The sequence below is a fragment of the Cebus imitator genome, unplaced genomic scaffold (assembly GCF_001604975.1).
Source record: "Cebus imitator isolate Cc_AM_T3 unplaced genomic scaffold, Cebus_imitator-1.0 Scaffold347, whole genome shotgun sequence".
Lineage (NCBI taxonomy): Eukaryota > Metazoa > Chordata > Mammalia > Primates > Cebidae > Cebus > Cebus imitator.
In genome coordinates, this window is record NW_016107662.1 from 2,173,229 (window position 1) to 2,201,095 (window position 27,867).

General features: G+C 37.2%; 1 protein-coding gene across 7 annotated transcripts in view; it reads left to right on the top strand.

Moving 5' to 3' along the window:
- Positions 1–27,867, top strand: part of PTPRC (protein tyrosine phosphatase receptor type C) — a 119,693-nt gene that overhangs the window by 28,038 nt on the left and 63,788 nt on the right. For all 7 annotated transcript variants that reach the window (XM_017506075.2, XM_017506076.2, XM_037730479.1 and 4 more), the window contains exon 3: positions 25,254–25,280. In XM_017506075.2, coding sequence (XP_017361564.1) covers positions 25,254–25,280 — 27 coding nt within the window. The remainder of the gene's footprint in view (positions 1–25,253; positions 25,281–27,867) is intronic.

A 27,867-nucleotide genomic window follows, 5' to 3' on the forward strand; every position in this document is an offset into this window, starting at 1 on the left:
TGTGATCACTAGTGGTTCAAATACATTGGAATTCTACAACTAAAGATCTAAAGGAATAAAATCCATGACTAGTACAGAAACATAATAATGCCATAAGCAAACGATGATAGTTTCCTGTTTCTTTTTTTGCCACCCCATTTGATAGGCTTTGGTCCTCATTCTTGGCATCTCCTATCTCATTTGGGATGCGATGCGTTCACACCTTCCATCCACATTCCAGCAGAAAGAAAGGGAAGGCAAAGTGGTAATACATTTTTCCTAGTGAGGTTATACCTCTTTATTCAGGGATGGAAACCCTCCTCAGAAGCTTTTGTTGACACTTATTGGCCAGAAATGTAACATATGACCACCCGTTGCTGTCAGAGGTGGGGAGAAGTCCCTGAGAAAGAAATTATTCTTGTTTTCTAGCCTCTATTATAGCATTTAACAAGGAAGAATGGGATTATGAATAGCTTTGGAATGTTTATCATGTCTTCTCATTGCCATAGCTGATAGTCATTTTATGTGATTGAATCTATATCAGGCCTTTTTATCTGACAAGTTTCCCAATGTACAAAGATGAAAAAATTGTCAACTTGCCTCAGATGGGAATAAAGAATGTCAATTTGTCTGGCCAAGTGAGTTTGGAAAGCTAAGATTTAGCCTTGGGTGCATTATTGATGGGCAAGAAAGAAGTCGGTGGCATTCATCCATTCATTCACTCATTCTACCTGTGCTATTGAACACCTGCAAAGCATAGAGCTAGATGCTAGGTAGAATATAGAAAAGAAAGTCACAGTCTCTTCCTTGAAAACATATTTATTTTATTTATAGGACAAGACATCTATACATATACAGACTGTCAATTCGTAACGTCATAGAAATACAAAAGCAGATATCAATGAAAGTGGAATGTTTAGAGAAATTTCCATGCAGTTGATAGAATTTAAATCCTATAATTTCAATAGGTGGTAGCTGTGTCTCAGGCATTCTAGGCAGTGCATAGCAAGAGAAAAGATGGTAATAAAGATAAAGACTGGAAAGAAGTAGGCAATTGGTCATATTTCTGCAAAGTAAGAGAGGAAATGTTAGAAAATCGCATGTGTTAGCTTGTATACACACCTTAGCTTACGATGTTAGCTTGTAGCTAACTGAATACAGATGTGAGAGTTAAAATAAACTCTCCTAATGGTAGAACAATGATTATTAGAGTGGCAGGGATGATCTTACAGAAATAAATATTGGACAGCTAGCAAAAATAGGGAAAGCCAGCCATATGGCTATGTGGGGGAGGAGCATTCCAGCTACTCAGATCCAAAGTGGTATGGTGAGATGTATTTTTTTTTAATTTTTATTTTAGAAACAGGGTCTCGCTGTGTTGCCCAGGCTGATTTCAAACTGCTGAGCTCCTGTGATCCTCCTGCCTCAGCCCCCTGAGTGTAGTCACGTGCCATCATGCCCAGCTAGGTTTTATAGAAACATAAGCACAGAGTAACACGGTAGCAAAAAAATAACGTCACCTAAATTAGGGTTTCGAAGACAATATAGGAGTCAGGTAGATAAAGAAGAGAGCAAAGGGCATAACATAAAGAAACAACGTATTAAAATGTCTGTGTTATGAACTTGCATACAAACTTAGTGCTTTAATTTGGCCAAGCACCTTTCATACCACTAGAAGGAATCAACAGTATTAGACAGAGTAAGAGGGCCTGAGAACTTGCATAAACACCCTTGGTACATGGAAAGTAAATATAAAATGGTGCCGATAATTCTGATTCCCTAGTTTATAGAAAAGATACATGATCAAGCTTAAAGTGAGAATGAGTGATAAAGAATTAGGTAGGTTCTGTATAAGGAAAGGTAATTTCAGATTCCGAAAAGGATATACAGCTGAATGTTTTAGCCTTTCAGAGTTGGGGAATCCATTTCTTTCCATGGAAGCATTAGTCTTCAGGTGAATAGAGATGTATTGAAGGGAAATTAAGAGAGCATAAGAAAACCCCACTTTACCCACTATCTATCCGTGGAAGCTGCAGCAAGGCCATCTGAGAGCTATGGTACAATTAAGTTGAAGATACTTGCACAAATAAAGTATGTGTAATGTAACATACAGGCTCAAACATTTGAAATTGATGATATTGGGTCATTGCTGACCAACAAAATAAATGATTTTATGTGAATCAGTCTAATGGTAGTAGTTTCAAAGGAGTGACTTCTTTGCAAATAAGATGGTTGAAATAGAACCCAAAACTAGCACATTGGGCAAAAAATTACAAAGAAACATGGAAGTGGCTGCATAGTAACCACAAAAATGAACACACTTATTTTCAGAGTTCAAACCACGGTAGATTTGAGCGTGTGTTTGGAAATGACTAACACTTACTGTTGTTTTACCCTGTCACCACGTTCCTGCGTTAGGCTCCTTATCTCTGACTGGTCATGCTCACATCATTGTCTGCCAGCCTTTCCAGTGCCTGCAGGCAACCACCTGCACCCAACGTCCTCCTTTTATGCTTTCTCGCCTCCTTTTGTGTACTGTGTGGTCCACCATTCTACCTAATCTGCCTCATACTCACAAAACTACTTGCTTCTTTTGAAAAAAATGCGTTATTAGATTTAAATATAGATTTTTAAAAAACATTTCCCTTCATTTTTTAAAGTTTTCACTTTAATTTTATACTATGTTTTAAGCTTCTCTAATATCCCACTGCTGAGTCCCGTAGACATGGAATCCACGGCATGGTGACTCCCTGACTTGGCCATGCCTACCAGAAGCAGAGCCACAATCTAATCCAGACCTCCCGTCAGCCACTCCCAGACCCCTTCTCTCCCACAAGCAAATGAAGAACATATTTTTTGTGCAAAGAGATACAATTGGGAAATTCTTAAAAATCAAGTTTTACTTAACTGAATAGCTTATTTGGTCCTGGGGCTGTAAAGTCAGCTGAATGATGGGGTCATTTTTTTTTTTTTTTCTCAAAATGCAGCATCTTCCTACTCACTTCATTTATTACTCTCTTCATTCTGAAAATCACATTTGTGAAAGGGAATGAAATCAGGTTTACTTTGGCATCACACAAAGGACCTTAGTAAAGAAAACTAATACTAATTTTATTTTCTGTTGTGAGCATCTTAATACAGAACTATAAGAATAATTACTATTTTTTGATGCCAAATGAAGCATGTAGGTGTTACCAGCTTCTTCTTTGAATTAACTTCTATACTTATCTCAGGAGTTTTCACAGTGATATAGACATTTTGTGAAATAGGTCATGAGTGAAACGCACTCCCGGAATAGCTTGGCTAGGGCCTACTTTACAGACTTGAATATAAATGTTTCTGTTTCTTATTTTCCTCAGCCTTTTTAAAGAACTGCACTGGAAGCCAAAAGTCTCCATGACAAAATATTTATAATTATTAATCATTGTTATATGATCTTATTAGATATGAAAACTATATTCAGCATCCCAAATATAAAACCTGATTAGTTCTGAGTTTAAAGGTTAGTGATAAAACAAGACACCATGGAAGAAATACATAGAAAAAGGAAGACAAAATAGCTTTGGACACATTAAGAACTTACATAAAATTTTTTAAAAAAATTAAATCATCTAATAGATTTAATATATAATATACCCCAGAAATATTTACATTATATTTTCAAAGTCTAGAGTTTTTCTTCCATAGACTCCAAAACTATTTGTATATATTATCATCAAAGCACAATTTTGAGAGAAGTTGTAATGGCAGTGCAATTAACAAAAACAGTACCCACTTTTCCTTACAAGTCTTTATCTCATTCGTACTCTCTCCTGCTCTTTCCTGCTTCACAAACTTCTTAAAAGACTTTTTTTCTAGCCTCTCAGTCTGCACTCTCACTTTCCACTTTCCCATTTATTGCTTTCTGGCTTGTTCTCACAGCACACCACCAAAACAACTTGCATGCATACACCAGTATCACCTCCCTTACCCCGCTCCCCGTTTCCAGTAAATTAAACCCAATGGACCAAGCTGGAGGATTTCTTTTACTTCACCTTTTAGAGGCACTTGACATTATTGACAACTTCCTTCTTTTCAAAACTCTATCCTCCCCTAATTTTCATAAAACATGAAACTACCTTCTAGTTCTCTTATTTATCTCAGCCCTCTGGCTCCTCTTTCTCTATTCCTTTATTAGATGTTGGTGTTGGTATGTATTCCATTTTAGAACTTTGTCCCCTCTACTCTGATGCGATCATTTTAGGTGAGATCACCTACTCCCCATACTTAATTTGTCTTTTATAAATTTGTGACTTCTCCATCTACATCTCCAGCTCTGCTGTCTTCTTTGTATTAAAGACACATTTCTCCAACTATGTACTAGACACTTCCAACTAGTATCCCACTTGCATCTCAAATTCAACATTATTGAACTCAAAATCTTCTTTACTTGCCTTGCTTTCATATTCCTTGTATTGGTGAATTATATCAGCTTCCACACACTTGCCCAAGCCAATACAACCTAGGACGCATTCTGAATTCCTCCTTTTCACGTAACTCAGCATTCAGTCACAAAGAACGTACTGGGAGGTCTGTATCCTTCAGCTCTTAAAATATTCACCTGTGCTTCCATTGCCACAGCTTTGATTTGGGCCACTGGCATTTCTGCAGTAGTATCTGAGATTGTTATCATCTATACCGCTGCATTTTTCTTGCTGCTGAGAACGTTATTAAAAATTATTCTGTATGTATTTAATTATTTAGCTATTCATGCCTTTCCATATGACTTACAATTCAATTGGGTCTTGCTGTTTTCCTGTAATCTAAAATTACATCCTGATTGGCCAAAGTGAAGCATAGTTAACTGCATTCCCTTTGATAGTGCTGCAATTAAGACCAATGAAATGTGAAGAGGTTTTAGGGAAGCTTTTTCCTCAGTCTTAAAAAGAAGGAAAAGGAAACAAGATCCCTCTCCCATCTATGGTTCATATTTGATGAGAATACAGCACCTGATCCTTTTGAGACAAGTAGGGCAGTGGGGCCCATACCCTGTTGATGTCAGAGCAAAAATCTGGAAGGAATCTGGGTCCCGATACCGTCGTCAAACCATTTAACTAATACTCTTTTGTAAGATAATAAATTCCTTAATGTTTACTCTGTTCAAACTTCTCTTTTTCTGTTGTAGCTGAAGCCATGTTAACAACATGTTGTTTTTTCGTCTTTTTTTTTTTTTTTGAGATGCAGTGTTGCTCTGTCACCCAGGCTGGAGTGCAGTGGCACCATCTGGGCTCACTGAAACCTCCACCTCCTGGGTTCAAGCGATTCTCCTGTCTCAGTCTCCCTAGTAGCTGGGATTACAGGCACACGCCACCACGCCTGACTAATTTTTTTTGTATTTTTAGTAGAGACGGGGTTTCACCATGGAGGCCAGGCTAGTCTCGAACTCCTGATCTCAGGTGATCCACCCACCTTGGCCTCCCAAAGTGCTGGGTTTACAAGTGTGAGCCATTGGACCTGGCCCCATTTTAACTGTATTCTAAAAGCATTTTACAGCCTCATCTCCAATCTTGCATTCCTAAACTCCACTCTGCATTCCACAAATGGGATTAATCACCTACTGAAAGCTCTGTAATAATTCCTGTCACCTGAGGATAATGTTAAAACTTTCCAGTTTGTGAGAGAGGGCCTTCATTCATCTCGTTTCTTCTCCAGAACGATTTCTGGCACCCCTCTACCTCACCTCTTGCTTTTCAGCCAGGAAGAACAACTTTTACTTTCTGAAATGTACTAGCTTCTCAATGTTGGGTCACATTGTTCTTTTTTTCTAAAAGACTCATCATCTTCCTTTCCTACCTAATTTCACACACATGTCTTTCTTAACTTAGGCATTACTTATCTTGGGGGAGTCTTCCATTGTTGCCCTAAGAATAGGGTAGGCACTCTTACTCCCTGCTTCCATAGAAAGTAGGAAACTGTAGCACTCAGCACATTGTCATGTGGCTGTAGTATAATCAAAGTAATTAACTTTGAACAATACTGTGTGGATTCAAATTTTTCTCAGCTATTCACAAGCTGAATGATCTCAAGTTATTTATTGTGCCTTATTGTGCTTTCTTTGTCTCTAAAATAGAAATAATAATTACACATATCTCATATGTTACAATGATTGAGGAAGCTAATGTATACCTACATATACATAACCTGGTATAATGCTTGATACCTAATAAGTGCTGTGTTCATGCCCAGTCAAATAATGGGAATTTGAACATATTTATTGAATAAATGAAGAGGAAAGTGTTAAAAACATTGTTTTGGTTATTTTCATTACAGAGGCATAACCCCACCCTCAGTTTAGCATTCAGAAAAATGGAAAAGCCCATTTTAACTGCTACTTCAGTGACACTACGGAAAACAATCTTTTAGAAAAATAAAGAAGTTGTGATGAATGACTAAAGAATAATATACTCTCAGAGTGAAACAATTTCCCAAGAAATGCAGGAGAATAAACCTTTTGGTTTCTGCCTTTTTTTTCTTAACTTTGCTTGTATGTTTTATAAAGTCAACCCAAATTTAAGAAATTAAAATTGTGAGGTGTTAATAATGTACTTCTCTCCCCAAATTGTTTTAATTTAATGAATTTTTGCCATATGGATGAATTATATATGCATCTGGAGGCTAAAACCCATAAAACCAAGCTTCTTAATTTATTAGATTTTGTTGTTCATTTTGTATACCATAAAGCAGCAATCAAAGAGTTTTCCAAACAAATTATTTTATGTATTTTGACTAAATCCAGATTTATTTTCTTAAAATGAAGGCCTTTGTTGTACTTGTGTTTGTTCTTCATATGTAGTAGAATGACACAGCCTCTTTGGCTTAGAGGTCGTGTCTCTTTTTTAAGACACTTGGAGTGTCCTCTCATGCTCATCACCTCAGTTAGATAAGGAATGCTGTCCAGCCACAAAGAGTCATGAGATCGCGTCCAATGAAGGCATTTAATGATAAATTCACAACTAGTGAATGAGAACTTTATAGAGCAGTTTCAAGTATTAAGTAGATAGGTAGGTAAGCTTTGTTATATTTTTCAATTGTGAAATTTTATAATTTCTTAAACATGTCAGGATGGATAACATTGCCTTTTTAGTAATGGTAGCCTTCAATATCTGCATTATGACTGTATAGTAATAATGTAACATATATGCCATATAATAACGTATAATTATAACAGAATATCTGGGACCATGATTGCAGACATTTATAAGATGTGTTATGAAAGTGTCCTAATCACAAAAACATTCAATTTAAAAATGAAAGGAAGTGAATCTATGCTATGCTTTGCTTCATCTTTCTTTGAACTAGTTACAAACCTTTAAAAAATAAGCTTTTAATTTGGGAATAATTTTAGATTTACAGAAAAGTTGCAAAGACAATAAGGAAAGTTCCCATTTACTCTTCACTCGGCTTCCTCAAATATTAACATTTGCCAAGGGTACATTTGTTAAAACTAAGAAGTAACCATTGGTGCAATGCTATTAGCTAAATTACAGCCTTTATTTAAATTCTGCCCATTTTTCCAGCATTGTTCTTTTCCTGCTAGAGCATCCAATCTAAGATTTATTTATTTATTATGTATCTTCAGTCCCCTAGGATTTGTGACAGTTCTCTTTTTTCTTTTGGAGACTGCTCATTGCCTCTGTTAGTTTCATGATCCTCTGAGATGTTATTGACAGCAAAATACAATGCAAATTTATCCTAACTAAAAAGCTTATTTGATCCAAAGACCTGATTTTAAGAATTTGAAAGAAAAAAATTACTGTATTTTCTCAGTTCTAAACATATTACTAAAATGGTAATTGTATTCTTTCAACATGGAATTAATGTCGAGAAGCAAACATCTAAATTTTAAAAAACATACAGTTTTGTTGAAGGAGGTAATAGACAATAAAAGTGTATTTATTATTAAAAAAATTTCAAATTTTCTCAGTAACTGTAGTTTATCTTTACTTCATTACTAATATTTAGCTTTTATTCTTTTTTAAAGCATGTGCCAATGATAGTATCTCATTAATAATAAGAACTCATCTAATTTTAGCTTGATCTTCCCCCAACTAGGTTTTATTGCATTAAATTATCATAAAGAGACAACACAATGCAAAAAGTAATAAATCTATAAGGTTCCCCTAAGATTTCCCATAAGACTGATCAACCCAAATGTGCTCTTTATTTTATGCCATGAAATGACATACTGTGTCAAGAACTGAATTTTGTCATACATGAGACATAAAACTATTTTTATATCTCTATAAATCGGGCATGAACTAAAAAAGTATGCTCATAAACTGATCATTTGAAAACATAAGAGTCAACTTTCCCTGGAAGAGTTTCTCATATAAAAGAAAGGCAACCATCTTTTTCTTTAATGTCTAGCTTTATCAGGTCAGGAGCTATATCCTCAGAACGAATAAGGGAATTTCTGTTGTATCTACTGGTTTCATTTAAAAAGATAAGTAGATAATATTGGAAACATTTTTGTAGACCTGTGTCCATGACTGAAATATCAATCCTCCCTTAGACTGCTGTACCTCAAGACTAAGGCTCTGAATGGAATTAAAATGTTTACATTAAGGTTAAAAATCAATAAAAGAAATGCTTGAAATGAAAACCAGACCAGTAATAAATAATTTTACTTAGACCCATTCTCCAAATGTTGCTAAATGACTTGTAACTGTTGCTGTTGTTTTATTGATTCAATTAAGTGACGCCAGTTTTATTTAATTCAATACATGGAGTGTTAATGTGCTATTGAATGCCCAAGATAGAAGTGGACATCACAAGGTCTTTAGGAGCCATACTTCTGAGTATTAAGAAGGTGACAAATTTAGCATAGATTCCAGATCAGCATTAGGTGTTCTTTTGACATCTGGGAATCAGCCAATCAACAGGAAAAGTAGCAAACTGAATATGAACTTAAAAGAGACCATGTCTTTTTTTATCCAACTGTGAAAACCTTTCTTTGTACAATTATTAAACTTAAGAAACAGATGGTTTCGGAAGTAGTTTTCTGGATGATTGCCAAGAAACTGGGTTCCTGAGAATTGCATGGCACTGGACTAACACTGAGCTGTTTAGTGAAGTGAGGCCTGGCATTCAGAACCCGGGGGAGGTAGTCGTTCCTGGTGCCTTGCACAGAGATACAGTCACAGGTGACAGGTCATTGGAAAATCACTTCTTGAGAGTTGGTATCTTTATTTTGAGTTGACGTCTTTTTGAGATTTGGTCACTCATAAGCCTTGCTTTTGATAACATTTCTTTAAATTCCTCCAATGAACAAGGGGCAGTGCAAAAAGAATACAATGAAATACAGCATTGAATGCAATAAGCATACTCAAGTTAAGCGGCACACTAAATACTGTAATGTGGGAGCACAGCTCAGATTCTTTTCTTCTTTGCTCAGCACAAGTTGCATAATCATAGAAGATTTATGTAGAAATCAGAAATCAAGATTAACAGGGTGGGCATATTAATCCCAGAACTTTGGGAGGCCAAGGTGGGTGGATCGCCTGAGGTCAGGAGTTCAAGACCAGTCTGGCCAACATGAGGAAATCCCATCTGTACTAAAAATACAAAAAATTGGCTGGGCATGGTAGCAGGTGCCTGTAATCCCAGCTACTCAGGAGCCTGAGGCAGGAGAATCATTTGAACTGGAGAGGCGGAAGTTAAAGTGAGCTGAGATCCCGCCATTGCACTCCAGCCTGGGCATGGGCAACTGGAGCAAAACTCCACTTCAAAAAAATAAACAAATAAAAGGGGGGTGGGGAGTAGGTGTATTTAGACTCTTATCCTATTCACAATTAACAATAAAATAAGATTTGTATGCCAACTGAAAGGATGAATGACTCGGCCCTCATAACCTCTTAAATTAGTTTTATCTATCACTGGATTTCTTTATCTGTTTTGAAAATTACTACCATTGATGGTCACTGAGTGAAAAAAGCAGAAGGATAGACTGGTGTTAACTGTAATGAAGACTTATCCAACATTACCTGTGGGCCTGCTATTCATTTTACGAAGCTTCCTGCATGTAATTACTTTAATCCTTGTATCAACTCATGTATACACTAGGTTTTATGATCATGGCTCATAAGACAAGCAGACTAAACCTCACAAATATCATTTAACCTGTACAAGACTTTAGTTGGCTGAGCTAGGATTCAAAACTGGGTCATTCAGAGTACAGTATACAGTTCAGCTCTTTTTTCCACGTAGGGAATTGTATTTCCAGGTACAGTTTTGTATATTGTTCTTTATTGCATGAACATAGACACATATGAAAATTCGAAAGCACATAAAATGCCAAGAGGAAATGCAATACCATCTTATGAAATGAGAAATTACACATATCCTACAATGAATTTCAAAATTATGTTGCTCAAAGTATTGTTACTGTGGGACCATAGGCACAAACTATACTAAGAGTAAATCCAAAAATGTTTGTTTTCCTTCTATAAACTACTGTGTAGCATACAAGGGATGCTGATTTCACCAGTGCCTTTAAGAAGCACAAATCAAAATAAAAAGTCAAAATGCCAGAAAGTGATAATCCAAAAAGTGATAACAATAATTACTGCCATTTATAGAATTTTTTGTTGTTGTTCATTCAAGGTTTCTATTTTTATTCAACTATAAGCAAACAGCAGAAGTAACCCAACATTCAGCAACTCTAGATCAGCTTTTCTTACCCCCATGAAGAGCTATCAATTTACCAGCTACAGATGTAAGGATTCCTAATAAGTTGTAAACTAGCCCTGCTGCCTGTCTAGATGGCCATATCTCAACCACAGCAAAGCCACTCTCCCGACTGCTTTTTCCAGGTCTGCTCTTTAAAGGGACCAGAGCGAGATACTGACAGCTATTAAGGCATCTGAGATGCACTGTGTTGGGGTTTAGCCTCCATGCCAGCCTCTGGTGTCTAGGTGAGCAACAGCACCATAAAAACAGTTGCGTACAATTCTGGTCTCACGATCACAAAGGCAGAGGGGTGACCAATCCTTTTTCTTTTATTATTATTTTTATTGGTAACCTCCCTTAGAGGTTATTTGATGCTCTGCTCTATTACTGTAGAACTGGTCTTCCCCGCCCCCACCCCACCCCACCCATTTTTTTCCTTTTTAAATTCTGGATCGCTATTTTCATATTAATCTGATTGCCCCATCACAGTACCAAAACATCCCACAAAATGGAGTTTGTTTGATCAAAGCATAACCCAGAGTGAGTGAGTGACTAGAATTATAAAGGCCAGGCAGCAGGAAACGTTAGCCTAAACCATCTGACTGCTCAGGTTTTGCCTGTGCGCAGGGGAGAGGGAAGAGGAGAAATCTATTATACACACAACACTGAACTGGAGAACGCGGCTGAGGGCCTCTGGGACAGCTGAGGGCCCCACGCTGCCCCCTACCGCCCCTGCTCAGCCTGGTAGCGCGTGCTGGCCACCGGGGCGCCGAACTCGTACTTTCGATGAAGATGCCATTTTGAATTTGTCTCAGTGGCCTCCAGATCTGTCCTGAGGATGTTCAGCAGCTTGTCCTGCTTGTAAACCAGCCAGATATAGCAACGGAGGCCTGTGCCTTCGGGAGGCCCGAGCGCACGGAACTGGAGAGGACTGTGCATTGCCGATGTCACTGCCCTTCATGTTGACCACCAGGTAATGACCGCCTTCCGTTACCGGTGCTCCTTCCTGCCGGGAGCATCCAGGTCTGTCAGGCCCCAGTGTAGCGTTTCCTTGAATCAAGATCATCCCATGACATGCTGGTAACTCTGTTCACCTAGGTGGGCGTCGGCACTTTGCCCGGCTCATCCACTGCCGCCCTGGCATAGGTGACATGCAGCGAGTGCTGCGTCTGCTCATCCACTTCCTACCGGCTCAAGGGCCCCGGCCGCTGGCTGAGGTCCCGCGGGTGGCTGTGCAGCGCAGGGCAGGCGGGAGTGCGGCGGGGCCAGGCGCAGGCGCAGGTGGGGGTGCGGCGGGGCCAGGCGCAGGAGCAGGGCAGGCGGGAGTGCGGGAAGGCCAGGCGCAGGCGCAGGGCAGGCTGGAGTGCGGAAAGGCCAGGCGCAGGCGCAGGCGCAGGCGCAGGCGGGGGTGCGGCGGGGCCAGGCGCAGGAGCAGGGCAGGCGGGAGTGCGGCGGGGCCAGGCGCAGGCGCAGGCGCAGGCGCAGGGCAGGCGGGAGTGCAGCAAGGCCAGGCGCAGGCGCAGGCGCAGGCGCAGGGCAGGCGCGAGTGCGGCAGGGCCAGGTGCAGGCGCAGGCGGGGGTGCGGCGGGTCCAGGCGCAGGAGCAGGGCAGGCGGGAGTCCGGCGGGGCCAGGCGCAGGCGCAGGGCAGGGGCAGGGGCAGGCGCAGGCGCAGGCGGGAGTGTGGCGGGGCCAGGCGCAGGGGCAGGCACAGGGCAGGCGGGAATGTGGTGGGGCCAGGCGCAGGCGCAGGCGCAGGCGGGAGTGTGGCAGGGCCAGGCGCAGGCGCAGGGACTCGGAGGCCTCCGCAAACTGGCCAGCCGGGGAAGGGAGGGCTCATTTATAGAATTTTAGAACTAGTGCTAAAGGCTTCACAAACTGTCTTGTTTAACAACCACAACATTGGGGGGCCAAGGCGGGCAGATTATCTGAGGTCAGGAGTTCGATACCGGCATGGACAACATGGTGAAACCCTGTCTTTACTAAAAACATAAAAATTAGCTGCTCGTGGTGGCGTGCACCTGTAGCCCCAGCTACTGAGGAGGCTGAGGCAGGTGAGAGAATCGCTTGAACCCGGGAGGTGGAGGTTGCAGTGAGCCGAGATCACACCACTGCACTCCAGCGTGGGCCACAGAGCAAAACTCCGTCTCAAAAAAGCCACGACAGCCCTATAAGTATATACAACAAGCTCCTTTTAACGGAAGAGGCATGATGTAAAGTTATATAATGTTCAGAGAAATTGATCTCAAGTTAGTAGTAAAGAGTTTGGAATCTCCTATTAAACTATTTTAACAGGAAAGAGACTCATCAGTACATTTTATAAGTAGATCAATGTGGCAGTATCTAGCATGCATGGGGAAGGGATGGAGGAAGTTGTCAGTTTAGAAATTGAGTATAAACGTTATTGAATATAGGACAGGATAAGTACCTGGACCAGGGTAAAGGCAACGGAAAAGAAAAGAAATCTACAGACCAAAGGTATTAGGAATTCAAGGACTAGGTACCGAAATTCAGGAGAATGAGGTGAAATGGATGCTCTGAATCTTCTACTCCCAGGAGGCAGCATTATGGAATTAGGAGGAAATACAGGAGCTTTGGATTCTGGTAGACCTGAGATTGAGTTTTTAGACTGTTACTCTATTTAAAGCAATTTATTTAAACCATCTGTGTCTTCCTTGTGTCCTTTATAAAACAAGAATGATAATGCTTATCACGTAGCGATATTGTGAGGATTACATATGATAATGTATCAAATAGTAGGTATTCGATAAATGTTCCTTGTTTATTAAACATAGAGAAACCATATTCTGATGTATAAAGGCAGGAAGAGCTGACCCAATATGAATTTTCCCAAAGAAGTTAAATGAAAAGGATCTCATGATCCTTTTCAGGATTTATTATTTACGAATGTTAATATATTATTTTAATATTTTCTAATTTATGAAATAATCATTTAGTCAAAACATAAGACAATTGGTAAGAATACACAGCATGAAAAGTGGTTACCAACCAGGGCTACTGGGTGTCAGGGAGTGTGACGACAGCGAAATGTTTCTACACGTCTGTTTCTTCAGGCATTATCTTTCATGAGACTATCAAGTGTGTATTTAGGAAGCCATTTGCTTACAAAGGGTGCAATGGGATGTTTCCTACTGGTAGGGTCATATTTCATGTGTGATGCTAATGCCTCTGAACAAATAGGAAATATACTTGCCTGTATTATATTTTATTATTTCGTTATCTAGAGTTAAAAGGAATGTGACTTCTATTTACGAATACACACTTTGTCTTAGTTTTTTCTTTGTGCTCTATTTTTTCCAAGTTTCATGATGTCATGAATTAATAAAGTTTAATTGCTGGCCAAATGAACCGTGACTTTTTATGTTTTTAAGTATAAGATTGGGTTTGACTTATTTTTGTCATTAAAATATCATTTGTGAGTGCTTTTCAAAATGAAGTGCTTCTGAAATAAAACACATAATAAAACTAACCTTCATTTGAAATACATTTTTATTGAAGCAAACACAAATCAGTCTGAAATTCAGCATTTTGCCACAGTTAAATGTATAGTCAGGCAGCTTCAACGTCAGCTAGAGAAGTTGTGGTTTTAACCCTGAGATAGAGCTGATTATGCTGGTGCTATGGCAACGTATTGCACCATTTGGTAGTGCCTGTGTGCTTAACCGCACGAGCTGCACCTCTTCCTTTCCTATAAAGACTCAGAATAAGAAAAACAGAAGTACACCGAAGAGAAGAAACCACAAGAGCAGTAAAGACACTGCTGCTAGCTTTTAGCTGTGCAAACAGCAGTCTTACGAGAACAACACATTGAAAACCTCTTCTATATGAAAGTGTACCTTTTCCCATTATGCCTGGGTTCCTTTAATGATTTTGAAAGTAAACCAAGTGTTTCTGTTCAGAGTATTCATTAAAGGGAAATAAGAAGAAATAAGCAGTGCATTTATCAGCCTTTGCTTTTCTTACCCTCAGCTTTAGGAGTAGGAAGCTTTTGTGCAGCCCCAGCGGACGTTTGATTGTGAGATGGGAGACTAGTTTCTATTAGGTGGACTCCCTATAATCTAGCGTTTATTTTCTGTTAATTTTTTATTATCTCGTAGTTAGTTCACACACACAAAAAGTACAATTTCAATTTCCCTCCTGGCTCATTTAGAAAGGGTTGTGGTTGGTGCCGTAAACACGTTTGTACAGAACTAGATTAAATTCACAGACACTGTCCGAGCACTGTTTGTTTTCTATGGGGAGCTTCATTCACCTATTCTTTCCCTCACTCCACTTCTTTTACAAGGTATAGGTTGATCAGCCGAAGCTTTTGTTTGTTTTGTTTTGTTTCAAAGCACAGACACAATAAAAAGATAACATTTTTTATCATGTTCCACTATTTTTCCTTCCTTAAGGATTTGGGTAACAAATACTCAAGGACAGACAAGTTCATGCCAACGTTTTCATTATCCATTGGACTGTTCAGTTTTCCTCCCCTGTTTTTTTGAAACATAAAAATCTACCCCTTTTGCAGTCATTGTTCAGCAATTTGTACTTTTTGACAATAAATTTTAATGTGTGTTACTCTGAATCCCATTTTGATGGTTATGCATAGTATTTTACTCATTTTTGAGTCCCTAAGAGCTCTTTAGCACAAATACTGGATTTAGCATTAAATATGTTTTCCTTATAACACAGTGTAGTTGAACAGCATGGGGCGTTTTACAGTCAGACAGGTCTGCATTTAAATCTAGACTCATTTTGCTACAAGCTTTTTAGCCTTGCATACATGTATTTATGATTTTGAACCTTCATCTGTGAAAAGGAGAGGATGCTATCTATGTTGTAGGATGTCTATAATGATTAGATAGAATAATATGTAACAGTATTTGGGACAATGCCATCCACATAGTAGCTGCTTATTAAGTAGTAAATACTATTGATCGGACTAAATACACTAATAAAAGTTTTCACCACTTATTTAAACTTATTTTGATGATTCTTTGTTCTTCAGTGATGATTGTAACCTATCTGAGAGGAAGCAAAGAGCTACAAAAACATATAGTTACTAAGGGATTAATATAATCAAATGGTTGTTGCTACCTTAAGTATATTGTATAAATCAGCTGCACCCTGGATTTAGATAATTGAAAACAGACATTTTCATAAGAAGCAAAAAGACAATTAATATGGGAATAAACCTATTTTGGAAAATGTTTTAAAAAGAGAATACGGGTAAGGAAGCATCTGTCTCGGTCATTCTTAACCCTTGTTTCCATCATAATTGCCATCAGAACTTTAAGAAAATACCAGTGCACAGATCACGTTACCCCACAAACCTACTAAATGAGATTTTCCAGAGTTGGAGTCCAAAAATATGCACCTTTAATCTAATGCCCAGCCAAGATTAATACAAACAAAGCATTGATATTTTATATTTTGTCTTACTCAGGATAATAATACTGATTACACACACACACACAAATATACACAACAGATAACAAGCCGGAATTTCGTAAACTATGTTCTCAGAAGCACTGTAGTTACATGGTACTCATGTCCTATAGTATGTCCAGGGGGAAAAAATGGGTTTGTGGCAAGTGTTTTTAGGAGATCCTGGGCTAAATGAAGTGACTTGAGTTTTGATATTTTAACACACTTTATAAATATCTCCATAGGCATGTAGCATGAATTACTTCTGAAACAAATTTGACTATGAGACATTTAAAGGCATACAAATCTAAATTGAAGACTTCAATTTGACCATCATCACACAGGAAGTGATAAGCATTTTCCTCCTGACTTGTAGATAACTATGTTAAGATAGAAAAAAAGCAGTGTAACTAAGTGTTCTTAGATGGTTATCTAGCAGCCTTCATTAATTTTTATCATTAATTGTTTAGTTAATCAACATGAAATATACAACATGATATTTTAAGCCAAATATATCTATAAACGCATTCCCAGTTTTAGAGGTGTAGATGTATGCAAACTCATATATATTCACAAACACAAAATATTATTTTAAACGTTGGACACCATAATTCCTTGGGAGATAGCTAGATATGATTGCTATCTTTAAAACTTATACATTCTTTGATTTCATTCCTCTCATAGCCCAAAATATTTGCTTGCTTTATCCTCAATTCTGCTTTACATACTGATATTTTTCTTTATTATTTGCATTATTATTTAAAATGTGTTTGCATGATTTGAAAGTCTAAATAGGACCATAAGGCCTAGAGTAAGTGAGAACAGCCTTTTGCTCCACCGCATACCCCTCCCTTGATATTTTGGGATTTTTAAATGTTATTTTTTATCTTAGTGCTGTTTCTTTCTTTTTTAAAAAACAAAAAAGATTTTTGCCAGTATCTGTTGACTTCTTCTCTTGGTCATGAAATGTTGCTTTTTATAACCTCATGCTCTTTGTTCAGAAAGGCAGTGCTGTCTCATTTCTGAGAATACGCATTGTAGGTGGTTATCCTTCCTTTTGCTCCTTGCATGGCCTTTTTCTCCCAAGTCCCTCCTTTGTTGATTTGAGCTCTATCTTCCTTTCTTATTAGAGGCATTGGTCTAGCACTTCCTGGATGTCCATTTGTGTTTAATAAAAGGCCTCAATAAAGGAATGTTGAAATTCTCTGGACATCGGTAGAGCTCATAAATTCATATGCCCTAACTAGATTTAATGAAATCAGAAAGGCACTAAACTGACTGAGTCTTAATTTCCTTATCTATCAAATAAACTGCATGTCAATAATCACTAAAATCCTTTGCTTCTGTCTGAGTAGAAATCTTTGGAATTATATTCTGGTGATAAGCAGAAAGTGCTTTACTCATGAGATTTCAAACATAATATTAATATACCCAATATTTTTACATAAGGTCTACATAAAGAATAAGAAAATTATTAAATAGATAACTACTTCTAACATTTTCCCCATGTGAGACTGAGAGCAATTTACTAAACTCTTTTTGGTCCCAATTTCATTCCCTATAAAACAGGATAAATAATGGCTATCTCATTGGTTTGCTAGGATGTATATATACATATTTGTCTCCCTTTAAACATATGTATCTATATATGTATATACATACACAAACACATATTTATATAAGCAGAGAGAGAGAGAGAGAGAGAGAGAGAGGTGCATAGTGTCTGCTACATAACATTTCAATAAACTGTTGCTATTATTATTAATAATAATATATATTTACTGATAAGCTAATGGAGGGTAGAAAAGACTGTTTCCTGTGGTTCTCTGAAATCATAATACCTGGAGTGTCACTGCCCAGAGTGCTTATTCCATAAATACTTAATAATTTAATATGATTTCTTGCTGTGGACTGAATAGCGGATTTCCAGAATGAATAAAAGTACAATTCTCTTATTTTTATTGTGTACTTTATTATGATCATGCATTGCTAAGAAAGAAAAGCCAATACATATCTGTTTTACCTGACCCTTATTTTTTGTCTTGATTTGCTTTTTCTGCTTTTGTACAGCCTTTGTGTTTATGGAGGTCAGGTATGCATTCTTAACCTTCAAAACGTGCTATCATTCATTTTGGGGCAGTTGCTGAGAATAAGTATTTATTTCATCTACTCTATTTTACCTTTCTGCCCTTGTACTTTTCCCAGATTTGCAGAAATAGACAGGTTTAAATTCTCTTGGAAATAGCATCCCATTTTTTTTTTGGAGGGGAGAGGGAGAACAGGTGCTGTGTAAAGCCCAAGGATGCCTTTTGAAATGCCATTTTCAGTCAAATTGATTCCGAGTTTTTGCTGAAATCTTTGATCGGGGACTTAGGGGTGTGACTTCAAGGTAACTTTGATTTGTGATCATTTAAACATTTTGAGTTGTAAAAGAAACATATTGGGAAAGGTAAATTCGGTAACAGTACATGTGTTAGAATAACACAGCTTTGAAGATCAAGTGTTCTGTTATCTACATTTTCATCTGTTTAGTGTATCTAGTCAATTCCACTGGTGATTCACAACAGGATTATAATGGGAAAAAGAGCTCTTAGATAATTTACAGATTTTTAGTGCTATGGTGCCACCTACTGAAATATTACTAAATACTTCTTTTACTAAATAATGAAAACACGACATTTAAGTTTTAAAAAATGTAGAAAAATTCATTCTTAGAGATAAAAGTCAAAGTGTAGAATGTAGAAACGGTAATATGTAGAAATACTAGCTCTATTACTGTGCTTTATTTTATATTTATTTGATGTGTTCATAAAATTTGAGAGAAAGCTCAATGCAGCTCATAGTTTGAGAAATAGTGATGTCTTCTCTTTATCGTCACACACCTATACATGTGCCTCTTAATTTCCATTGCTGTTTCACATATTTTTATTTACCTATTTTCCATACCTTCCCAGTATTGTTAATAAAGAATGTTTACATATATTGTAGTGCCACTTATATTAAACAGTCTCCAAGTATTACATAAATATTTATTGTGCACTAGTTATTAAGTACTGTATGCAAAAATGTTGCTTTTCCCAGATCTATTTGACTCGGTATACTAAGAATATATTGTTGCTTTTAAGTAACACAGAAACTAGGGTAGAGAACAAGGCTGTCCACATACATAAAACAACTTAGATAACTACATCAGTTCATTTGTTTTGCATTGGACAAGCAGATTAATATGTAACCATCTACTCCAGTATAAATGGACAGGTCATGAAATAGTTAAATATCTTATACAACCAATCTTTTGTTTGTTTGTTTCATTTTTGAGACAGACTCTCACTCTGTCACCCAGGCTGGAGTGCAGTGGCACCGTTACCTCCCCTACAGGCTCAATCCGTGCTGCTGGGCTTAGCTTCCCAAGTAGCTGGGACTACAGGTGCGCACCATCATTCCTGGCTAATTTTTGTATTTTTAATAGAGATGGGGTTTTGCATATTGCCCAGGCTGGTCTTGAACTCCTAGGTTGAAGCAATCCACCTGCCTCACCCTCCCAAAGTGCTGAAATTACAGGTGTGCACCACTGTGTATGGCCACAACCAATCTCATTAGGTCTTTTTATCTATCAGTGAAGACTCAGAACGGTAGCTTTTATCTATGATTTTGGTAATGTTTAATATTGTTTGCATATGTGAAGTGCAATAGACAATTGAAGTCATTGCTCATGTAATTTAGGAAGAATTACAATATAGGATAGAAACATTGATAATTTATTGCAGATATCTGATTGCATAGTTTTCTCTAAATAATTAAGTACTGCTGGGCACGAGGGCGTATGCCTGTGATCCCAGCACTTTGGGAGGCTGCGGTGGGCAGATCACAAGGTTACGAGTTCGAGACCAACCTGGCCAATATGGTGAAATCCCATCTCTACTAAAAAATACAAACATTAGCCGGGTGTGGTGGAGCATTCCTATAATCCCAGCTACTCAGGAGGCTGAGACAGGAGAATCACTGGAAGTTGGGAGGCTAAGCTGCAGTCAGTCAATATCACACCACTGCACTCCAGCCTGAGCAACAGAGTGAGGATCCGTCTTATAAATAAATAAATAAAATAATGAAGTACCTTCACCTGCCCTCTGCCTTATTTAATATATAAAGGCATTCTCCACAGAAGTATTTGTTAATGTGCTGTTTACATTGATGTAAAAATCATTACATGACTTTGAGGGGGTGGGGCATGTCTTTTAGATGTTATGTAGGTGTTTTAACTAAGCTATTTTATGTAGGTCACCTTTACTGTGTTCCTACTTTAAGACTGGTAAAATTTTTAACAATAAAAAATTGGAAAAAAATAGATTTATGCAACGTAGTGCACACGGGTTATTGAAATTGACATGTTGCTTCAAGCGGCATCACTCCAGTGTCTACATTATTTTCTTAAGGGCATGGCCTTAAATTTTGCAGTGGTTTTTAATTTAAATTTTTATTTTAAATTGCTTCTATGTGTTTTGCTCAGGGATGAAAACACTTTTATGCCATTTATCAGGTTGACTAAAAGTGTTACCAAAACTAAAAATCTGTTTCTAGGGATTTTATGATCATGAGAATAAGCAACCTTAGTCTTACAGTAAGACTAAACAGTGGTGCTAAAGTCTTGAAATTTTCTTTTAAAAAGATAAAATGGTGTTTTGTGTGTGTGTGTGTGTGTGTGCACACATTGCATATTTGAATTGTATATAAAAATAAGATAAAACATAGATTACAATGTTTTTGTGTAGCCTAAAAATTACTCAGTGGAAGAATTTAGAGTCGTATCCAGCGATGAATGGCTGTACAAGCAAACGCATATTCAACTGAAGGGGCATTTATGGGAAGTAAGCATGAACATAGAAGAAAGGAAAATGTTAGATCTTTAGATGTGATGATGTTTTCCAAGGATATTAAATTTTGCTGCATTAAAGGTGAAAAGATTTGAGGAAATTTTGAATATGGAGCGATGATGAGATCAGAAAAAACATATATATGTGTGCCCATTATTCTGTTCTCTAGCTCCAGAAACCTTTTAATATCTACACAAAAACTCTGTAAATTTTAATAATTGTGCTTGACATTAGTGTAGTTTGGTTGACTTTCCTGTCAAAATAATACCCTGTAATAAATTAAATTGACACACCTCTGAATTTTCTCTAATATTATAGAGCATTCACTCAGCAAATTATGATTTAATCTGCCTGTCTATTTTTAGGGTCAAGGTTATTTTAGCATTGGTAACACTACTAGTAATTTACTTGCAGTCAAAGATGCATTTTTACTTAGCTTATGAGATTTTAATAAACACCTTCTCTAAAATAATTTTCATGCTTAAAATTTCACATGAAGAGGAAAGGCTATGAGGACAAGTTAATGGGAGAAGAGGGATGCCTGAAGAGGGAGAGCTGGCCTGTGAAGTCAGGCAGGCTCAGGTTCAAATCTGGCTCACATACACTAGACTGGCCTTGTGAACTTGGCCAAGACACTTGACATTTCTAAACTTCTTAGGTTATTGTCATGCTTAAGACAGAAAATAGAGACCAGGTATGGTGGCTCACACCTGTAATCCCAGCACTTTGGGAGGCCTAAGGGGGCTGATCATGAGATCAAGAGATCGAGACCATCCTGGCCAACATGGTGAAACCCCGTCTCTACTAAAAATACGTAAAAATTAGTTGGGCTTGGTGGTGCACACCTGTAATCCCAGCTACTTGGGAGGCTAAGGCAAGAGAGTTGCTTGAACCCAGGAGGCGGAGATTGCAGTGAGCCGAGATTGCGCCACTGCACTACGCCTGGGTGACAATGCAAGACTCCATCTCAAAAAAGAAAATATAATATTATTCTTATTGTTAATATTTACTGAGTGTTCACTGGATGCCAGGCACTATACTATCATTTCTGAATTCTTTATAAAAGTAAATCACTAGAAATAGTCTTCTTCATTTTCGTAATGTACCTCGTCTTTTTTTTCAGAAGTTAGATTAAAATACTATACATCATGTGTTTCTTTTTAAAAACTTAATGCTTTTGGACCACTTGAAATTTCATTAATCTCCCTGAGACGTGGAACATGTATGTAGTCTGATGAACAGTGTACCTGTTGGAAACATTTCTAGTATATTTACTCAGGTATTCACAGTTCTTTTGTTAAAAAAGAAATAGCTTCACATAGTGTTCCAGCATTTTTCTTCTCATTTCTATACTAAACAGATAATGAATTATAATTTTCTTTTATGAAACGCTCTATATAGTTGGTGCTACACATTTTGGTGGCAACAAGGTAGTAAATCAGAACAAGAGAATATAGTGGTCTGTAGAATTCGTGGTGCAGGTAACATTAAGAGTCCTCTTTTCTCTGTCATCAAATTTACTTTCTGATTTCTCCTCCGTATGAACTGATCCAATGGCTTCCATCATTCTGAGGAAAAATTCAATCTCCTTATCATGGCCTAGAATGCTTGCTCCTTGGCTCTTGTTCTAAAGCTGTTATCATCAGATCTGTTTGATTCATCCTTTGCACATACTCTTGCTTAAAAGCATCCAACAATGACTTGCCAATCACTTCTCATACACAAGACTCTTGGCTACAGCTGCTTCTCTTTTCCTTCTCTTCCTCCTCTTATTCTGTGATTCATGCAGATGTTGATGGGAGGAGTTTTGATGATTAGTCTTAAGTGTATCCTTGACTGAAATGCCTTTGCAGATGACTGGATATACGTGTCCTATGGATTATGAGCTTTTCCAGAGCAAGAATCATGCTTTTTATCATGTTGGAACCTAGTCTCCAACAGCATACCAGCACAACAATATATGTTTCTTGAACCTAAGTGAACCAAATTAACTCGTTTCAAGTTCTAAGGAATTAGGTGCTTGTATGAGAAGGGGCATAGCAACATAATTTTAGATGTTTAAGGGCTCATATGTTTCTCAGATAAAGAAGAGATATGTGTTGTACAAAATATGTTCACACACTCAAAAGCAACTTGAATATTTTAAATTTGGTGATATACTATGTTCTTCACAGATAATGAAGGACACTTTTCCCTTCATTTCAAACATGACAGCTATTAGTTATTGCTATGCTAATATTTTTTCTTATTACCTCTGTTGCAAATCAACACAATTCCAATACTTTAATTTAGAAGGAAACAAGAACAAATACGAAGAGAGGGAATGCTATTAGCAGGAAAATAAACATAATAATTTACATGAAACTAAACAAGAAAAGGGACAAAAATACAAACAATATAAATTAAAAACAATATTTAAGTATGAATTATTAAGAAAAATAGAGAAATATGAGAAAATAAATATGTTAATAATTATATATCATACATCAATGATATAAAATATGTATAACAAAAATACATTTTACTTCAAAGGATAAGCCAGGGAATGTCATTGAAGAATACTGAGTAATGCTCCTTTGATGGCAACTCTGAAGGAAGAAAATGTTTTCACATCAGTTTGCGCTCAGAAAATAAAATATAGAGGCAAGAAGTCACCTTAAATACCAGCTAATTCATTCTTCCATCTGATCTCTGATTCCCTTTAACAACCTGAGTTTGCTGTCATTTGGAAAAGGACTCTACAATATTTTAAATTGGCATTTACTAAGATGAGGGATGAAAATGTTACACTTCACTGTAGACTGAATCCAGTTCCTATCATGCCAAGAAAGCTGCTCTTCTCAACGTTTCCACAAACCCAGATGATAAATCCGGTTGACCCATGTTAATCCCCCATGATTATCCCCACATTATTTGATTCAATCATTTTTTCTTGAAATATCCTCTACTTGAGTATTTTGGGTATTCTTGTTGGCTACAATTTTCCTCCTACTTAAGAAATTTGGTTATTTTTGCTGGCTCTCTCCTTAATATTCACTGAACTTCAGGATTCTATCTTGGACACTTCTCTTTTGTGTAGTTTGATGATCTCCCTCACCTGCATAGCTGAAAAATGTATCTATATGGTGATCTATAGCCTCAGCCCAGATATATATCATGAGCTACAAACCTCTATGTTCAAATGCTATTAAACATTTTCACATGGAATCTCAAGCAAATACCAATTCGCCTCTCCCAACTTACTGTTTATTATTTCTTAAGTTCAGCAAAACCACAACTCACTAGCATGTTAAAATATCAATCTAGATATTTTCCTTATTACTCTTTCTCCCTTATTCTCACTTGCAAGGATTTACAGAGTTTGGATGAGTCTTAAGTGTTTCATGGACCTTTTCCCCCAGCCTTTCTTCTGGGGCACAATTCTCTCCAAGTAAAACATCATCTCTGTCTCCTTTGCTTTGCTTTTAGTCTCCTATTTTCCTGCCCCACCTTTGCTCTCCAATAATCCATTTTCCATTTCCTAAAAGGTTGACTTAAAATTCAAATGCTTCTCCTTTAGGCCTCCCTTTAACAACGTCCCTCTAATGCTGCCCAAAGCCTGAAAGATGAATCCCAGCTTCTTATTCCTCAAGGACCAAGCTAACTATATGCAATCCTTTAGGTCATAGCTTAAATACATCCAAGAAACCCTCTGTATCAACTCCTCTACCAGCTAACCTGGAACATAAATAAGATAATACTGCTATGTGTTTCTTTAGCACGTTCTGTCTCACCTGTCGTCAGGCTGTATCGATGGTTTTTGTTTATATCTCACACTAAATTTAGCTCAGTGAAGGCAGGGAATTTTTACATGTTGGTCATAGTATATCCCTAGCATGTGGCATAATGTCTAGCACAAAATGGGTGCTCAATTAATCATCGTTATCTAAATAAATGAATGCATTTTGGGAAAAAAATGTTTTGAAAGTTTCTCAGAAGTCTTTTGCAAGCTTGAAATTAATCCCAATAGCGATCCCTTAGTCTGTTACGTTTTTGATTTAGCCTGGAGATTCAAAAGACAAATAACATAATTTTGACATATTTAGGCTTTGTAAGCATGATATTAAGAGAGGGAATATAGTTTCATTAGGGTAAAAGCTACTGAAAATAGTCACTTGGTGAATGTTCTATCATAGACTTGAGGTACATGTAAAAATCTAATGTATGTTTACACAAATATGTATGAAATTCAAAATTTTCTAAGAGATTCTTGTTCTTCTTCGCAGGGGAAAACCAAACTTCTCCCACCACTGGTAAGAATTAATATTTGCATTTTTACTCAATTTAATTTCTTGTTGCAAAGTTTATATATTTAACTTTGATAAAATTTTCTATTATTATCACTGAAATCATTTTTAAGGATAAATGTTATAATCATGAATAGTTCTTGACATTCACTTGTTCTTAAACTTTCTGCTATACATTATAAAGTTTAATGACTACCTGAACGTGTCATTAAATTTGTATATGTATTTTGTGTATAAATAGTAACTTTTCCTAAACTTGATAGTAAATCACACAACACGTTTCCACTCTCTTTTAATATTTCAGACTACAAATAAATGCATTCAATTTAGAGCACAAAATTCTATAGTCTAAAGCAGGTTAAGAAATTGTCTATTAATGTGATAGATATGTAGATAAGAGATTTATATATGTCCATAACTTTTTAAGAGTATGTTGCTTTTTTCAATGGTATGCAAAACTTTTGAGACTATTAAGACATTTTAAAATAATAATTTCTAAATTCTACTGAACATTCAATTGTCTTAATGAATGTCTTAATCCTGAGATAAATTTAAAAAATGGAGATGCTACAAATTCATACACAGTATACAAAATAAGAGAGAAAATTAAATTGCAGATGATTAAAACTCATATCACTTAAATGTTGTTACTGAAAACGTATTATTTACTTCCTGCATAATCATATGGTTGACAGTATGTATTAAGAAGGTAAGTAAAACTACTAAGATAATTTTGATTTAATATTATAATGCACAATTCTAACTAAGGTACATTCAACATATCTTGAAATTGGATTATTAAAATAATTATTTTTGTCATTAAATAAAAATTCAGTCCAAATGCAGAAAACAGATAAGTAATGAAATGTTATTTGAAATAGCCATGAAATAACCATGAAAATAACCATGAAATAACCATGAAAATACTACTGCAAACACTCTGAATCTGCATAAGAAGTATATGCCCTTATTTTTAAAAAAAGTTCTAATATAATTTTACAGTTTTTTAGCATGGCAGGGATGTTTTACAAATAAATAAAAGTCATTCTTGCATAGTAGATTGTGATTGGTTTATGCCACCTACTCAAATGCAACTTAGCATCTCCAACTTTTACAGAAGTTTGATTCACCTCAACCACACCAATTGGTTATATTTGCAGGAAAGGGATGGGTATAAGGTAGAATGGGAAGTGATTGCTTAAAATGACAGATGACCCATCATCTTATTGAGGGAATTTCTGTTATTTCTGAATTGACTCTATTGTGACAAGCCTCCATGTGATGAAACCAGGTAAGTTAAAACTGTTAACCAAAATGCAAATGAAAATGGTCTCTCCCAGATATTGGCCACAACAATGTAATCAATGGAAACCAGGAGAATTTGCAAAGTGGAGGTTCAAGAACAATGTGGAATTGGCAATTGAGGCAGGTTTTCTAATTTTAAAGTCTTATTTGTGAATGGGAATGTGAATTGAACTTAAGATGTGTGCAAAAATATGAAGGAGAGTAGTTATCTGAAAGCCCTTTCTTCCTACACCTGGGATTGAATTTGCTTGGCTAGAAGTAATCTTCAGGAATGCTACTCTTCAAAATAGCATGGTACTAGGGATTAGTCTGGGTTCTGTAGCGGGACAGAACTATTGAACAGATGTGTATATGAGGGGTAGTTTATTAAGGAGCATTGACTCACAATCACAAGATGAAGTTCCACAATAGTCCGTCTACAAGCTGAGGAGCAAGGAAGCCAGCCCCAGTCCCCAAACCTCCAAAGTAGGGAAGCTGACAGTACAGCTTTCAGTTGGTGGCCAAGGGCCCGAGAGCCCCTGGCAAACCACTGGTGTAAGTTTAAGAGTCCAAAAGCTGCAGAACTTGGAGTCTGATGTTCAAGGACATGACGCAGCCAGCATGAGAGAAAGATGAAGACCGGAAGACTCAGCAGAACCCGCTTCTCCTACCTGCTTGGCCTGCTTTTTCTAGCCCTGCTGGCCGTTGATTGGATGATACTCACTCACATTGAGGTGGGGGGTCTGCCTCTCCCAGTCCACCGACTTAAATGTTAATCTTCCTTTGGCAACACTCTCACAGGCACACCCAGGAACAATACTGTGCACTCCTCAATTCAATCGAGTAGACATTCAGTATTAACCATCACGTACTATTACAAGGAGAATGTGGCATGATTTTCTTTCTAGTCTCTTTGTAATTCACATCTAGTAAAGGGAACTTGTTGCAACATTTCTCTCAAAGCAAAAGGGATCATTGGAAGCCCGCAGACACCAGAGTTGGTTTAACCTAAAAATAACAAATTAATAATTGTCATATTGTCAAATATATAATGATGAGTGACTTAATGTGAATAGACAGAATTTTAAACTTTTTCCTTCCTTCTTCCCTCGCTCCTTTTCTACTTTCTCTCCACTCCTTTATCCCCAACCCCAATTCTTTATTCTCTTTTCCTCCTTTCTTTTATCCCACCCTCCCTCTCTCCCTTTTTTATTTTTATTTTTTATTGTGACGGAGTCTTGCTTTGTTGCCCAGGCTGGAGTGCAGGTGGCTCACCGCAACCTCTGCCTCCTGATGTCAAGCGATTCTT